We start from the raw sequence: 17,002 nt of genomic DNA on the forward strand, positions 1-17,002 counted from the left end.
ATCAGACGTTTCTGATGACTCTGCAGTGGTTGGGCGTATAAGGGAGCTCCTTCTCCAACAGACTGCTGACAAGGACCGATACAGGAACACATTCCTGCCCACTGCAATAACTCTCTTTAACAAATCACCTCTATCTGGAAGAGAACTGTCTGATCCTTCTCTCTCCACTGTACATTTTACATTTTTATATTCAGGCTAATATTTAATCTTCCATCTGTCACATCCTTATGTAAATATAATACCTTGCTTATATCTTGTTATTGTTAATTTGTGAATTCAACATATTTTCGACTTTCTTGTTTATTTTTTTGTCTTTTAATGTTGTATTGTACAATGCCATGTCTTTTTATGCTGCTGCGACACAACAATTACCCAAATTGGGATCAATAAAGTTCTATCTTATATTATCTCTTATCTTTCCCTACCTCTGTGTTTCTTGATACGTTCCACTATTGGTTGAGCCTGTGTCACATGTAGTCCTCTGGATGGCAGCATTACTACACCAACACAGAGATCAGTGTTGCGTTCCAATAGTCCATTTAGCTTAGGAACCACTGGACCTCCCTTGACGAAAGGAGAGGAGAAAATGCTGCCCCACAATGCATTGCAGCCGCAGCATTTGCCGTCACTCAACAGTCGGCCGTTCACGTAAACAACCGATTATGACCGAGAAATTATATCATGAACGTTAAGGTGCTTATTAAGCATTTAAAAAATGTATGTGGTAAGTTGCCAAATTGCTTTGTTCTGAACGTTCATCAGTATTATAATCAAAAAGAGAAATATGAACGTGTGGTGACCACCTTTAATACACTGGGACATAATTCAGACACAGAACTGGGGTAGGGGTATTTTGTCCGCACGGACATATGTGTTGTGACTATATGTATTGTGTGCCCTCCTGGCTTCACTCTCTTCTTCCCGGGCTGCGACCCATCAACATCTCTATATCAGCTTCGCAATGAAGTCCCCTTCTACACCATCATTGCACCGCCTCTGACTCCCTATCTCTCGGCACTACAAACGTTAGTTTTTACTGAAATGATCAAATAAAGTCAACATTTCACAGTCTTTAATGAGCTGTGTGGAGTTTGTTCAACTTTTAAAAGATGTTTGAATGGTGATATACACAGTGATAGATGTTAAGGACTAACGTTTATAATAAATACATTTGTATTGATTTTAAGATATTTTCATAGTTCATACAATCATACGTATTGGGATCATTTGTATTAATGTGGACCGGAGGGAGAGGGTGACGAGCATAAGTTTCACTTTCCTTTTTTATTTCAATTCCAACTTTGGTCATGAAGAATATGTTTCTCTGTTGTCCACGTTCATAAAGCATAAAACAACAGCATCAGAACACGGTGCAGAGTCTCTAGATGAGTTTACAGTAGTCCCTCCTTATTATTATACATCCATGTTGTAGTCCGCTATAGAAAACTGTAGTTTCCATAGTTTCCCCACAGCAGCAGACGCACATTCATGACGTCCGCTGGCGCATCATAAACACGTCGGATAGTGAAAGTGCATTCGGATTCTCTAAAGTACCGCAGTCTCTTCTCCTAAGTCCTTTTGAATTCTCCTATCCACTATCCCTTAACCCCGTGACGTTTCACTCAGAGGTCAAGGAATAGGAGATAGGGTTAGAATTTAGGAGATGATTTTTGGATTATCGGAACGCAACCCTGGCCTCAGGGTTAGGGTTAGCCCCACCTTAGCCCCACCATGAAAAATGATGTTAAAGTAAGCAAAATAAAGTCCGTAAATTGCACAGACAGCAGTTAGTAAGATTGATTTCAGTAGCCACTTGTCTGGAAATACCGAAGACCAGAAACGGTTTTGAATACTTTTGTCACGTAGTGATCGTCTTCTTAATTGAACATCTTTGATCATGTCTTCTGCCCAATCAGAATCACGATAACAGCGTGGTGCTGTTGCAGGAAGTCCCGAGTCCGACGGAGAATACTGTAACGTTCACAGAGGGAGTCGGAAACAGGCTTCTAGTTATTAGGCTTTAATAACTCTTATTTTCTTTGATGATCACAGGTACAGATATAGCTTGCAGGTTCAACCTCACACACTCTGCCTCTAACTCCCACACATACCCATATATATATCCCTGTCTACGTTACAAACTTCCCGCCCTCCCCCGTCTGCTCCCCCAACCACAGGCCCGCACCTCAACCAGTATCATGGTACAGCTCTATGATTGGCAGAGAGACGGGGGATACCTGAGTGACACCCTCAGCATCCTATCAGGGTCGCTACACTACCCCCCCACTATAAAGTTCCTCGCCCACGAGGAACAAACAAAACTCAGCACAAACACAACAACAACGCACTGAACTTGACTAGGAAGGTCTGGGTGGACTACCAACCCTTCCAGTGAGACCAGGGCGCATTCTTGCCCTCTACCATAAACAAGGGGTCTCACTAAAAAAAAACTTCTACTAACACACAAAGTCTCTGAAACGATCCGGGAGTCGTGACTGCCTTCTCGGCAGGGGGACTGGGGTGGCCGGTTCCGGCCCAGGCGGGGAAAGGGGAAAGAAAATGGGGGGACACTCCGTCCCTGATGAGGCACTGCTGCTCCACTCGCCGGGGCACCTGAGTGAGGATGTTGCAGGGCCGGCTGTGGGCCCCGGTGTTCCTTGGGTCTGTGGGGAAGCGACTCCTCGGTGCGGAGCCAACCTGTCTCTGTGGAGGACCACTTTTCTCCCCCTTGATGGCAGCTGCACCCTGTAAACCACTTCCCCCACCCTCTCCAGTACTCTGCAAGGACCCACCCACTGGCTGTCCAGTTTTGGGTTCCGGCCTTTCTTGTGTTGGAGGCTGTAGACCCAAACCAGCTTTCCGGCCCGGAAATGCTACCCTCTTGTCCGGGTGTCATAATTCCTCTTCCTTCACCGGTCTGTAGTCTGGGCACAGCCGCCAGCCACCTCTCTCTCTTGGGGCTCAATGATGCATGCTTTGCACTGCCTCGTCGCAAGCCTGCTGACGAGATAGGCGAAGACGGCGCGGGCGACACTTGATGGGCCGCGCGTCCCCCGTATCAATCTCGTGTTCTACCAAATGCGTTCGGCCCACCTCCTCCTCCTTCATGGCAAAACTGCCCTGGACCTCTAGCAGTAGCTGCCACAATTGCTCTTGCTGCTCTGGATTTAGGCCGCCACAGTTCTTCCTCCAAACCTCCAATACTGCAGACTGAGCCTCTTCCACACCAGTCTGGGGTAACAGAGGGGGGGCTGCGATCGGGTGGCACCGTCCGGGGGTGACCGGTGCGGAACTGTCCTGAGTGGGCGTCACCGTGGATACGGGAAAGGAGGGAGGATTTTCTTCCGTTCCTAGAGTACTCACAGTGTGTGTAAGGGGTCTCCCCGCAGGTTCAGCAGGGACGTGGATACGGGTCATAGTGATCACCGGCCCCCCATGAAACTCACTGTGCCTGCTAGAAAATCCAGATGGCAGCCAGACACCCTCAAAAAGTCCAGACCCAGAATACACGGGTCCTGTACCTCCGTTATCCACACGGGGTGCTGCACTTCAACTTCCCCCACCGACACAGTCAGCATGCCTCTTCCTTTCATAGGCGCCAGCTCTCCTGTGACTGTGCGGAGACGCACCACTGTCGGCTCCAACATCGTCCCACTGGGCAACACCTCTGGTCTCACTAGGGTTACTGTAGAGCAGGGGTAGCCAACGCGGTGCCCGCGGGCACTAAGTCGCCCGCAGGGGGGAAATTGGTCGCCCGCGTGCATGTTCTAAAAATAGCACAAGTCACCATGGAGCTCCGTCTAACAAAAATTATTGAATACATTTTTATTTTTAAAATGACAATATTGAATATAACATTTTAAAAGCACACATTTTGTATGTACATATGTAAGTGAAATGGAGATTTGGTGCGTGAAATTGAACTCTGACCCCAGATAGGTTCAGAGTTGAACTCCACGCACCAAATCTCCGTTCCACCTTTAGCTGAGACAAGCTAGCATGAGCAGCTACGATCATGGGCCTCATCACCACTGCAAACACACACACACACACACACACACACACACACACACACACACACACACACACACACACACACACACACACACACACACACACACACACACACACACACACACACACACACACACACACAGAGCAGTGGTGAGGATCTCAGCCTGCCACTGACGTTCAACCAGAAAACATCAGCAGTTAGCTGTTAGCAGTTAGCAAACAGAGATCACAGCTCCTCATATCTTTTCAGAAACTGGACAAAAGTTACAAACCACAGACTGTCTGTGTCATGGCGAATACAGTCGCTGGTTTATTTATGTCTGTAGGCCATTATTATGAGTGTGGAATGAGCATATACAACGTTAGCTTAGCATGGTCGACCCAATCTCCATTCAGAAAACAAGCATTTTAAAAGGTTTTTCGCCTGCCGTCTTGTCTGCAGACTTGTCAAGCATTAATTCATGGTTTTTACTAAGCGGTATCAGTATGTTGTTACTTCGGCATCATTTAGAAACGTGTATTACAATTTAATCACGGTAAAATATGTTCATTTTGTTGTAGTTGTAGCTCCCGAGCCAGCACGTCTTGTTTGAATGATGCGAGTAAACACAGCTGGCAGCAGCGGTGAAACTCGAGCGATTAGAGCGAAGTCGCGTCCGGTGTGAACGCAGCATTACAACGACCCCTGATAGATCTCGCGAGAATGTGTATAAATATAGATACATTTTCATAACAAAACAATGGGTAAATCATTGTTAATCATTATTGTGAGGAATCATTAACATTAACATGTGATCAGACAGTCCTTCACATACAGTAAATTAATATGTATTCTGATTATTATTAATAATAATTGTAATTCCCTCAGTACAGACGAAAGCAACGAGTTTTTAATTTACTGGCAGGATTTATTTGGTTCATTCAGACCGTGAAAACTGTAATCAAAAAACATAATACACAAATACAATAATCACGAGTCAAAATAATAACAAAACATACAGTAATATCCCAACATTGTCCTGGTAATGTCGTCACTTTCAATTAGGCTACTGTATACACAATACACTTTGGTTACATATAATTCAACAAAACACAAAGACCAATCTAACTAAGCCTAACATGTGTTAGCCCTTAGCTGTATAAAAACTATTTAATACAAACAAGAACAGAAAACACACACAAAAAACGTCAGCAAAATATACCTTAGTAGCTGCATTGCATGAGGAAAATTGTGTAGCTTGGTATTACTCTGTACGATTGTTTATCTTGACGCTAAGAGCTATTTTGCAGATGCATCAGCACTGAAAAACATGTACTAAATCAGCGGACTTTTCGGATGAGTGTTACGCTAAAGTATGTCCTGACGGAAACAGGTGATATAAAAACAAAGGTTCCGCCTTAGAGAACTTTGGTTCCTACCAAAATAAATAACTCAGAAATACTGCGCTGACTGACACAGAGGCAGTTACACTCCCACCAAAACATATCACATGTATATGATTTTCTTCAACTATTGAGAGACAACATACTGCGTAGAAAAGATAAACAAAAAAACTAAACTTCAGTCCTTGGCTTCCCAGAGAACGATCACCATGACTGCACCTGTAGTGAGACAGATAGAGAGAGAGAGGGGAGGAAAAGAAAGAGAGAGGCCGGAGTCTTCAGTCTGCTTCCATCAGCGTCACCGTCTTATGGATGGGCCTTTCCAGGTGGACAGGTTTGGAGATACGCTTTCCTTTCTCATCAAGGGTTGAGTCGCTGATGAGCAACTTGAGTCTTCGCACCTTCCCATCCTTTCCTGGGTACACTTCGATAACCTTTGCCATCCTCCACTGGTTACGTGGTGTTGTATCATCTTGCAGGAGTACAACATCGCCGACCTTTGCATTCCTGCGATCTTTGGTCCACTTCTGTCTCTGTTGGAGGCTCAGGAGGTACTCCTTCTTCCATCTTGTCCAGAAGTGGTTGGATAAGAATTGAACTCGACGCCATCTCTTGCGTAGGTATAGATCTTCCTTGACGAACTTCCCAGGAGGTGGAGCGAGTATCGTGGACTTCATGGTCAAAATGTGGTTTGGTGTCAGGGGCTCTGAACTGGATGAATCAGAAGCCACGCACCACTGCACACCGAGTGCTCTTTCCATGTGCAGTTCACCCAGTGCCATGTCCTTGTCTTTGGCAGCTGCAGCAAATTCTTCTTTTGGGATTGTGTCTAGGACCTTCTTGCTGTTAGAGATAAACTTATGCAGCCGGAGTTTGCCTGTGCTGCAAAGCTCTCTTGCTTCTTTCACCAGTTGGATCGCTTGGTCTTCAGATGCTACACTTGACAATCCATCATCAACGTAGAAGTTCTGTTGAATGAACTTTATGGTGTCGTCACTAAAGTTTCCTTGTCCTTCAGCAGCGACATGCTTCAGCCCATAGTTGGCACAGCCAGGTGACGATGCTGCACCAAACAAGTGGACCTTCATCCGATAGATGGAAGGTTGGCTTTCGAGATCTCCATTGTCCCACCAAAGGAACCGCAGGTAATCTTGGTCTTCTGCCTTAACATGGAACTGGTGAAACATGCGTTCGATGTCACACATGATTGCCACAGGACCTCTTCGGAAGCGATACAGAACTCCCACCAAGGTGTTTGTCAACTCAGGACCCGTCAGGAGGTGGTCGTTCAAGGACGTTCCTTGGTACTTGGCGGAGCAATCGAAGACAACGCGTATCTTCCCAGGCTTTTGTGGATGATACACCCCATGATGCGGAATGTACCAAGCTGGAGCTTTGTGGATGTCTTCCTCCGGGACCTTTTCTGCATCTCCGCGTCTTATGGTCTCATCCATGAAGGTCTTGTAGTCTTTGTAGTACTGGTCGTTTCTTCTCAGCTTTCTTTCTAGGCACCTGAGACGATGGATAGCACACATCTTATTATCAGGTAAGTTAGGTCTTTCTTTCTTGAATGGCAGCGGCATTTCGTAATGACCGTCACTCTTTAACTTGATGCTCTTTTCCATTTTTGACAGGAACCTTAGATCTTCTTGAGAGATGGGGCTGGTCTCCGACGCTCTTTCAACGAAGTCAGACTCCAGCATCTTGATGACATCTGCAGGTAAGAGAACTTCTTTGATCTGTGTCCTACAGACATAGTGCACTTCCTTTGTGAGGTCTGAAGAGGACGGTAGACCTGGCATCACTTGCTTCACCATGACTTGGTGACTTATTCCAATTGCATCTCCATAGTTGAGACACGGGTTGCCATATCCCACTACACTCCAGCCCAAGTCTGTCTTCTGTGCAAACGGCTGGTGTTCCTCACCAGGCACCACTTGTCTTGGAACGAGGGCTTGGGCACAGTTGTAGCCAATTAACAGGCCGACATCACAGCTTTGCTGAGGAGCGATCTCATCTGCAATGTGTTCAAGATGAGGCCATGCTTTCGCCGTATCTGGTGTGGGAATATGGTCTCTGTTTGCAGGGATAAACTCTCTTGAGTAAGTCACTGGAAGAGTGATTATCTTGTCTGAATAAAAACCTCTAACTTGTAGACCAGCTAGCTTCCGACAGGACACGATTGTGTTTCTTGAAGCCAACGTGGAGAGGTTTAGCTGAACTGGTTCACTCTTAGCATTGAGAGCCTTCGCTGTCTCGTCGAGGATAAAGGTTGTGTCACTTTGTGTATCAAGGAGTGCGTACACCAGAACTTCACGACTTGGCACACTTGTAGATGACACCCACACTGGAATTATTGTGGAAGTATGAGTGTCTCCAACATTCTGGATGACTCTAAGTGCCGTCGCCTCACGTGATGGTCTCTCTGACTGGTCTTGTGACTGTTCATTCTTCCTTTCTTTGTACTCTTCTTTGTCTTTGTCACTGTACCTTGCTCTGTCAGATCTTGTAGACATCCTTTCTTCCTTGGTGCGATCGTCATGAAGACAAGTTGGGTGTCTTCTCTCACAGGTGTCGCAGCTGTCTCTTTCTCTACAATCTTTAGATCGGTGGCCAAAATTGAGACAGCCAAAACACAATTTATTTTCTTGAACAAACTTGATTCGCTCCAAGATTGTCCCTTGCATAAACTTGTAACACCTTTGTAGACTGTGTCCTGCCTTCTCACAGAAGACACAGCTTGTGACGACGGCTTTCTCATCTGAGGTGGTTGCTAACACCTTTGCTCCAGGACCTCCGCTCTTTACACTCTTGTCTGGAATCCTTTCACTTGGCTTAAGAGCATGAAGAGATGTTATTGGGCTGCAAGCGATTTTAGCTTCACGTGTGAGAAACTTGACAAACTGGCTGAAGCTCGGGAACATGTGAGTGTCTTCTTCTGCTTCTATGACTTTCCTATTCCACCTTGAAGTCAACCAGTCTGGGAGTTTAGAGAGAATTTTCTGGTTCTCGTTGCAATCATTAAGTATTTCAAGACCTCTGATCTGAGACATGGCTGCCTCACAGCAGCGCAGGAAGTCGGCGAGTTCTTGAAGTTCCATACTGCCTTTGGAGCTTATCTTGGGCCACGCGTCGAGCTTCTCTCTGAAGGCCTTGGCGATGAGGAAGGGATTGCCGTATCGCTCTTCTAGGATGTCCCATGCTGCATAATATGCTGGCTCTGTGCCAAGTAAAAAGTAGCTCTCTATGGCCCTTTTAGCAGATCCACCCACATACTTGCGTAGATAATATATCTTCTCTTCAGCTGGTATGTTCTTCCTGTCAACGAGCGTCTGAAAGGACACTTTCCAGTCGTTGAATCGGAGTGGGTCACCACTGAACACTGTAGGTTCAGGTAGAGGAATGCGACTCGCACTGATGGCTTCTGCGAGCGCTTTGACGAGAGCTGTTGTGCCATCTTCATATTTGTTTTCTTGCCTTGCTTGTGCTACAGCTGGTGGTGTAAAATGGCCTATAGGCCCCTTGTCATGTCTGCCGATATCTGGTTTTCTTATGTGTGTTTGTTTTAATCTGTGTCTATGTTGTTGTCAGTGATGTATTGTCTTATCTGTTTTAAATGCCTTTGTGATGTGCTGCAACCCATTTTCCCCTCGGAGACAAATAAACGAATACTATACTATACTATACTATACTATACTATATGTAATGAAATAAGACCCCAAGGTTTGATGATTGATAGGTGTGTGGACTGTCTTTCATTTTGACACACAGATCAATGGGGGCTATCCACCCTTATCCACAATGTAAAGTAATTCACACAGCCTCTTCCCTCTTCTCTCTGTGAGGAGCAGCAGGTTCAGCTTTCAGAACAAAGTAAGAAAAAACTAAAATGGCATTCATTTTTTTAAATATGTAGTGTAGTAATAGATTTATTTATTTTTCTTCTAAAGAGAGTACTACCAGGATGTGTATTTTATGTTAGTATTTTCAAAAACTCTCCTGGGGGAGAATTCCCCCAGACCCCCCTGCAGGGGTTGGGTTTTCAGCATGTCAACTCTTTCACCTGTGGAGAAATTGCAGGATTGGCTCCAGGTCGCCCTTTTTATTTACTACAAGACAAATGTGCCTTTTTATTTCAGACAGTTCAATTTGGATTGAGACAGGGAAATAATCTAAACCTCACGCGTGGCGTTTCACTGTCAAGGGAAGCGTGTATGTAATTACATTGCAAATACTGACTTGAGCCCCACCACTGTATGGGTTAGCCCTACCATAGATTACCCAACAAAAATACTCCGGAGCCGCCACTGGCCTGACTACATGTTACTTAATGTGATGTGTCCATATACTCTATAGCCTTGCTATGAAACTTAAAGCATGTTCTGATGATTGTGTTTAGTTTGTTGGCCGATGGGGGGAAGCACTCCAAAACACACACGCACATTTTTGTGTCGAAGGAGAAACAGAGCAACATTATAATTCATTTGGAGTTCAGCAACTCCCTATAGCTCTGACAAAAACACCTAACTCTTATTTCTTTTGATTCGATCAGATGTATGGTCATTGCACAGAGTACAATTACTTGGAAAATACAGTTAGAATTGAACCTTGCAATCCAAGGAGCAGATACAGAAACAAAGCCCTGTCTTTTATTTCAGACTAAATAATGAACTGAAAGAGGCTAAAAGGGGTTCAAAAGCTCAGTTGAGCGGAGTGGAACAGGAGATTCAGATCATTATGATTTGTCACCTCGAGCCACCTCTTTTACACTTCACATCTGACCCATTGTTGAAGTGAACATATAGAAAAATGCAGCTTTAAATGAAAAAAAGTGATAAACAATTATATTTGTATAATTTAAGTATTCACAGATCTAACATCTCTAAAATGGAAAAAAAAAAAAACACATACAAGAGAAGATGAGAGTTTAAAAGATGTCCTTTATTGCACTCGACTTGCTGATGAAACAGTAAGGTTCCCATACAAAAGCTATGCTTTACTAGGTCAGTCCTTTCAGGGTTAGGGTGGTGGGGGGGCTGCTAAGGTCCTGTGGCCATAGTCACTGGAGACACACACACACACACACACACACACACACACACACACACACACACACACACACACACACACACACACACACACACACACACACACACAGCCTTAAACTGTCCTACTCTTTCCTCACGTCCCGTCCCAGACTCAGAGGGACACAGTATTTCAGGACATGTGCAGAGAGTCGTGATGGTCACTCAGTTTCAGACCAAGAGGGCCCTTTTCTTGCATATTGGGACACATACTAAAAATCTAATCCTTATTATCCTTATTATATCTTAATTATAAGGTGGTTACACTTTGACAACAAAGTTAGGCCCTTGCCCTAACCCAGATTTAATTATTTAAAAACGTATACAAATGCTAGATTTTATTTAATGCTTACCTAATGCTCATCAGGTAGTAAAGGACAGTGTCCCAATCTTTATTTTTCCTGGCATCACAAGATGATTATGTTTTCCTCATGAAATAATTATGTTTCTCATCATAACAAGGTTTGATAGAGAAACTTATTTTATAATCTTTAATCTTCATGCTTCAATTTCAACATTAACCTGAAGGTTCTATCTGACTGACTGACATTAGTGACCCTAATCAGCCCATGGTGCAATGTCTCCAGTAAAACTGAGCTGTGCCATTTCCATCAATCAATCAATCAATCAATCAATCAATCAATCAATCAATCAATCAATCAATCAATCAATGTTTATTTATATAGCCCAATATCACAAATGTTACATTTGTCTCAGTGGACTTCACAGTTTGTACAGAATATCAGTATGACAATACGACTGAGAGGCACCCTCTGTCCTTAGACCCTCACATCGTACAAGGAAAAACTTCCAGAAAACCCAGAGTTTAAAGGGGAAAATGGGAGAAACCTCAGGGAGAGCAACAGAGGAGGGATCCCTCTCCAAGGACGGACAGACGTGCAATAGATGCTGTGTGTAAATTGACAAGATAATACATTTACAACATAGGTAGTCCAAATGTTTGGAAATGCATGTCTGTATAATAGGAAGATGAATCCACGAGGATATCCATCCAGGATTTATGATCCAGGACCACAGCCACGACTCAAGATCCAGGGCTCGCGATCCAGGTAACAGGACCGCGGCAACAGGATCATCCATGACTCCAGATCCCGGCGTATATACCAAAAAGAAAGACATTTGGGGAAGCTGGGTTAATCGAAACATGAGAGTACACAGGTACAGACAGAGAGAAGGAAGAAGTAAGATGTCCCCCGACAAACTAAGCCTATATCAGTAAAACTAGGGGCTGAATCTAATCAGCCCTAACTATAAGCTTTATCAAAAAGGAAGGTCTTAAGCGCACTCTTAAAAACGGATAGGGTGTCTGCCGCACGAACACAAACTGGAAGCTGATTCCACAAAAGTGGAGCTTGATAAGAAAAGGCTCTGGCTCCTATTGTACTTTTAGAGACTCTAAGAACAACCAACAACCCTGCATTCTTGGAACACAATGCCCTAGTAGGACATTAGGGTATAATGAGTTCTTTAAGGTAAGATGGCACCTGCCCATTAAGGGCTTTGTAGGCGAGAAGAAGAATTTTAAATTCTATCCTGTGTTCTGTAGGGAGCCAGTGTAAGGCAGCCAGAACATGAGTAATGTGGTCCCTTTCCCTAACTCTGGTTAGTACATGTGCTGCAGCATTTTGAATCAGCTGAAGCGACTTGACTGACTTCTTGGTACACCCTGATAATAAGGAGTTACAATAATCCAGCCTTGAAGTAACAAATGCATGGACTAGTTTCTCTGCATCATTTTGAGGCAAGATATGCCTGATTTTTGCAATGTTACATAGATGGAAGTAGGCAGTCCTTGAAATTGATTTTATGTGGGCGTTAAAGGATAAATCTTGATCAAATATAACACCAAGATTCCTTACAGTCCCACTGGAGGCCAAATTAATGCCATCCATAGTTAGTATATCTTTAGGTAGTTTGTTTCGTAGATTCTTCGGGCCGAGCACAATAACTTCAGTTTTGGCCGTGTTTAACATCAAAAAGTTTAAGTCATCCACGTTTTTAAGTCCTTGAGGCACTCTCGAATTTTATTTAGATGATTCATTTCATCAGGCTTGATTGATAAATATAGTTGAGTATCATCCGCATAACAATGAAAATGTACAGAATGATTTCTTATGATATTGCCTAACGGAAGCATATATAATGCGAACGAAATAGTTCCGAGAACTGAGCCCTGTGGCACTCCATTGCTAACTTTGGTTTGCGTGGAAAATTCATCATTGAAACGTACAAACTGAGACCGTTTAGATAGATAGGACCTAAACCAGCCTAAAGCAGTTCCCTTTATGCCAACTAAGTGTTCTAGTCTTTGCAATAGAATATCATGGTCGATAGTATCAAATGCAGCACTGAGATCGAGCAAGACAAGAATAGAGACAAGTCCTTTGTCTGAAGCTATTAGAAGGTCATTTGTGACTTTAACCAGAGCTGTCTCAATGCTATGATGATGAAAATCTTCAAATAAATCATTGTTTTTTAAGTAATCACACAACTGTTTTGCGACTGCTTTCTCAATAATTTTTGAGAGGAACGGAAGATTAGAAATAGGTGTATAGTTGTCTAAAACCTCTGGATCGAGGTTGCGCTTTTTAAGAAGCGGTTTTATCACTGCCACTTTGAATGATTGTGGAACATAGCCTGATAATAAAGACATATTCATAATATTTAATAAAGAAGTGCTAATTAATGGAAAAACTTCCTTCAACAGCTTAGTTGGAATTGGGTCTAACATACACGTTGATGGTTTAGAAGAAATAATCATTGAATTTAATTGTTCAAGGTTTATGGCTGAAAAGCATTCTAGTTTACTATCTAGTTTAATATTAGAACTTACGTTTCCGGGAGCTGTTGATAACACTATGCTGGTCAAAATACATACTAATGTCATTCTGAGGTCTGAATGTGGTTTATTCAAATAGGCCGATAACAGACTGAACAGTCAGTGTTGGAAAGTGGACTGAACCTGAATCTCTCTTCAACAATCATAATCAAAGTTTAGAAATATTTTACCAACAGTAATTTGACTTTAATTAGTTCAACTAACTAATAAAATTCATTTCTAAGATACAAAACAGACGTGTGTGCTCTTGGGTTAATCTTTAAAAATGTTTTATGGCATTATAGTACATTGATCTGTACATGTACTTTGATTTGATCCTTTCTTTCATTTTCTGGTATTTCTTTTTCTTTTAGCTATTGTACATGACTTTATTAGTACTGTAAATATTTTATTAGCTTTTCATTTTGCCTTTGAAACTTTAAAATTTGTGATCATTTCGCCATAATATCTGAGGTCTTTGACCAAAAATGCTGTTACTGGATGTGATAACTCATAGGAGGCCTTAGTACTTTATTCAACTAACTGTGTTTCCTTGTTGATGGACTGTGTATACTAATTTTGAATGACCGGTTTTCCAAAGATCTGTTGGTGCTCATATTGACTCATTTCCTGCCTTTAGTATCGTAACTGGCAACACAGAATTCTAGTACTTTAATTCAGAGTAAACAGAGACTTCACCCACTTTGTCATAGTGCTTCATTACAGACAATATTCAAAAATAACATAAAGATATTTCATTGTAAAGCATTCTCTTTCTATCGACAGGCTGGGACAAGCATCGTTCCATCAAATAAAACATTTATTTCTCATAAAATATTACAAATACATATTTTGCCTCAACTGTTATGCAATATAGAGCTGGGCAACGCTTTAGTACAAGAGTAAATGAAGACCCTCTGTGTGTTATAAACAAGACTTCAATTCCTATAGTGAGTTGTGTACTTTCTGTATGCGCACTATCTTTGGCAGTTTGTATTAAAAAGTGCAACAGATCATAATCCCCCTTCATTCATCTTTACATAAAACAGATACATAAGCTCAGAAAGCACAGTTGTTTCATCCACATGCTTGATTTTATTTCAGCTTCAGCTTCACTATGTCCAGTTTTATTATCTGATAAAAGTAAAGTAACTTCCAACGTATTCTTAAATGGCTATTAAGATATGTAGGCAACTGTGCGTCCATAAATCCATAGAATATATGTATGTACAAAAAGTGTGCTGTCCAGTCATAATGTCTTTCAATGTCCGCAATAAACGTTCTAAAGTGTCTTTAAAACAGAACGTCAGGGCCACGGCTAGAATATTTATACATTTTGAGAAAAACCGGTTACATAAATGAAGCCATAATTCTATGAGTTAATTGTACATTTTTGGAGAGCAAATGAAAAAACATCATCGGAAAAAACTTAAGAACAGATAACGTTGTTATTTTGTAGAAATATTATGAAAATACAACTTCTTTATAGGAAGTTATGATGTATCCCTTATAATATGAAGACTTTCCCTTAGAGTTGAAGGTGAGTTTCATAGCACTGACTTTGAAAATTCTGACTTTTCTTCATCAAAATACAACCAATTTGTAATAATATTACTATTTTTTTCTTAAAAGTATGCCACTTATTTTATAATTGATTCTTCAAAGTCCAATATATTTATTTCTTAGCAGTGGCCCCAACACATTGTCATACAGATTACATAAAGCCACATCGAAGCTCAAAAGCAAAAATCTAAAAAAGCTTTAGCAGTTTGAAATACATCAACGCTTCCACTTGATTTGGAGTGCAGTCAGAGTAATGAATATGAAAGTGGCAGTGGAGCTGTGTGTGTGTGTTTTCAGTGGTCCAGGTTCAGTAGCAGGCTGGGCAGGGTCTTCAGGTCCATCTGAGGCAGCAGCAAGAAACAGTAGAGCAGCAGCCAGAGCAGCAGCAGCAGCAGATACAGCTCAGAGCTCTCACCGCACCTATACACACACACACACACACACACACACACACACACACACACACACACACACACACACACACACACACACACACACACACACACACACACACACACACACACACACACACACACACACACACACACACACACACACACACACACACACACACACACACACACACACACACACACACACACACACACACACACACACACACACACACACACACACACACACACACACACACACACACACACACACAACAAAACAAAGGTCCAAATAAGGTCAACAGTATACAGATTGTGAAGAAGAAGATTTGATTTTTAAAACACATTTTATTTACATTTGTTTTAACTATACACACACCCTGCAAAAGAGTTGGAAAAACCCTAATACATTACAATTTCCAAAAAATAAATAACCAGATTTTCATGACTACCAACATATATATCATTTGAAACATATTACCCATTTAAAAACATCCTCTTTTACACACTTTAAAAACAAAGACTACACCTAATTTTAAAAACGTCAATATTAGAGAGTCATTCTCCCCCAGTGAGCACAGAACCTGCCCAACAGCCCACACATCCAGAAACCCCTGCAGATGATTGATCAGCGTATAGTACGCATGCTCCACCCTCAGACAGAGCACTGCATCCGTCCATCCCACTCCAGCAAGTTGGTTCTTGCTTTTCCAGATTGCTAATTTTGCATTAGCAAACAATACATTTATCAATAGTAGGGTTTCCTTCTTTTTCAGGATGTATTTGGGGCCATGGGCAAAAAGTGGTAAGGAGAAAACCTCCCCGAAACCTTCCACCCACCCCTGTAAAAATGTTTTAAGATCAGCCAATCCGGGACAGGACATTACTAAATGCTCCAATGTTTCTGCCATAAAACAGAACGGACAGCCCCCCCTTGTGACTGGGTCAAAATGAGCTCTGTATTTATTAGTGGCTATTGCACCGTGTATAATTCTCCATTGGATGTCAGCCATCAGATTTATACAGGATCCGCCAGCTGCCCTGAGGGGAAAAGCCCAAGCCAAACACATCCGTCCACCTCTACTCTCTGACGCCTGCGAGATAACTGAGGTTTAGCACCTTTACGCAGCTAAGATCTAGCTTCTTTCCATTGCAGGAGCTGAACTTTCCAGGTGTTAGAGTCCCCAGTGATAGCAGGAGACCATCCTCTTCTCTTCATTCCCCCACCGCAGGACCCACACTTAAGGCAGGAAAGACATACTCATGTCCCTTTCTCCACTGGTCAGCCAGATCTGCATCCAGAGCAAAAGTCTGGTGGGATGGCGACAGCGACTACCACACCTCATCTAAGTTCTCCAAAACTCGGGTTGATCGAATGCCCGTCACCTCAGCCAGTTTTTCTGTGGAGACCCCCGACAAATGGCCAAGTTTTACCACTCCCGCTTCAATGAACGCATTTTTTAGGGTGGCTGAAGAGAAAAAGGTTCCAGAAAGAAAACCTGTGTCAAACAGTGGTTCCTCAAACAGCCACATCCCAGGCCGGGGGTCAAGTGGTCTGGTAAAACTCAGAATCTTCCAGGCATTGATGACTGAGCAGTAAAAAGGTGTAAGTCCAGTTATCTTGTACGCAGGGGCCTTCAGCAGAAACAGGTGTTTATCAAAACCAAAGCCTCCCGCCCTCCAGAGCAACAGCCGGGACATAGCCAGCCAGCAGGGAGAGGCACCAT

The 17,002-nt window shown here is 42.8% G+C and overlaps 2 protein-coding genes across 5 annotated transcripts in view; both read right to left on the reverse strand.

The window, feature by feature from the left end:
• Positions 1 to 4,918: 4,918 nt before the first annotated feature.
• LOC307045982 (uncharacterized protein) lies at positions 4,919 to 8,899 on the reverse strand. The gene is made up of 2 exons (XM_079692071.1): positions 5,217 to 8,899; positions 4,919 to 4,949 (listed from the first exon to the last, which is right to left on the reverse strand). The coding sequence occupies exon 1, from the start codon at positions 8,496 to 8,498 to the stop codon at positions 5,676 to 5,678; it is 2,823 nt and encodes a 940-aa protein (XP_079548197.1). The 5' UTR covers positions 8,499 to 8,899; the 3' UTR covers positions 4,919 to 4,949; positions 5,217 to 5,675.
• A 2,237-nt stretch (positions 8,900 to 11,136) lies between these two features.
• Positions 11,137 to 17,002, reverse strand: part of clmna (calmin a) — a 107,821-nt gene continuing 101,955 nt past the window's right edge. For all 4 annotated transcript variants that reach the window (XM_079640284.1, XM_079640285.1, XM_079640283.1 and 1 more), the window contains one exon: positions 11,137 to 15,303. In XM_079640284.1, coding sequence (XP_079496410.1) covers positions 15,177 to 15,303 — 127 coding nt within the window. In that variant the 3' untranslated portion in view covers positions 11,137 to 15,176. The remainder of the gene's footprint in view (positions 15,304 to 17,002) is intronic.

The sequence above is a fragment of the Notothenia rossii genome (assembly GCF_949606895.1).
Source record: "Notothenia rossii genome assembly, chromosome: 7".
Lineage (NCBI taxonomy): Eukaryota > Metazoa > Chordata > Actinopteri > Perciformes > Nototheniidae > Notothenia > Notothenia rossii.

Coding starts and splice junctions, on each gene's coding strand:
- LOC307045982 (XM_079692071.1), bottom strand. CDS start 8,498: ATGGAACTTCAAGAACTCGCCGACTTCCTGCGCTGCTGTGAGGCAGCC.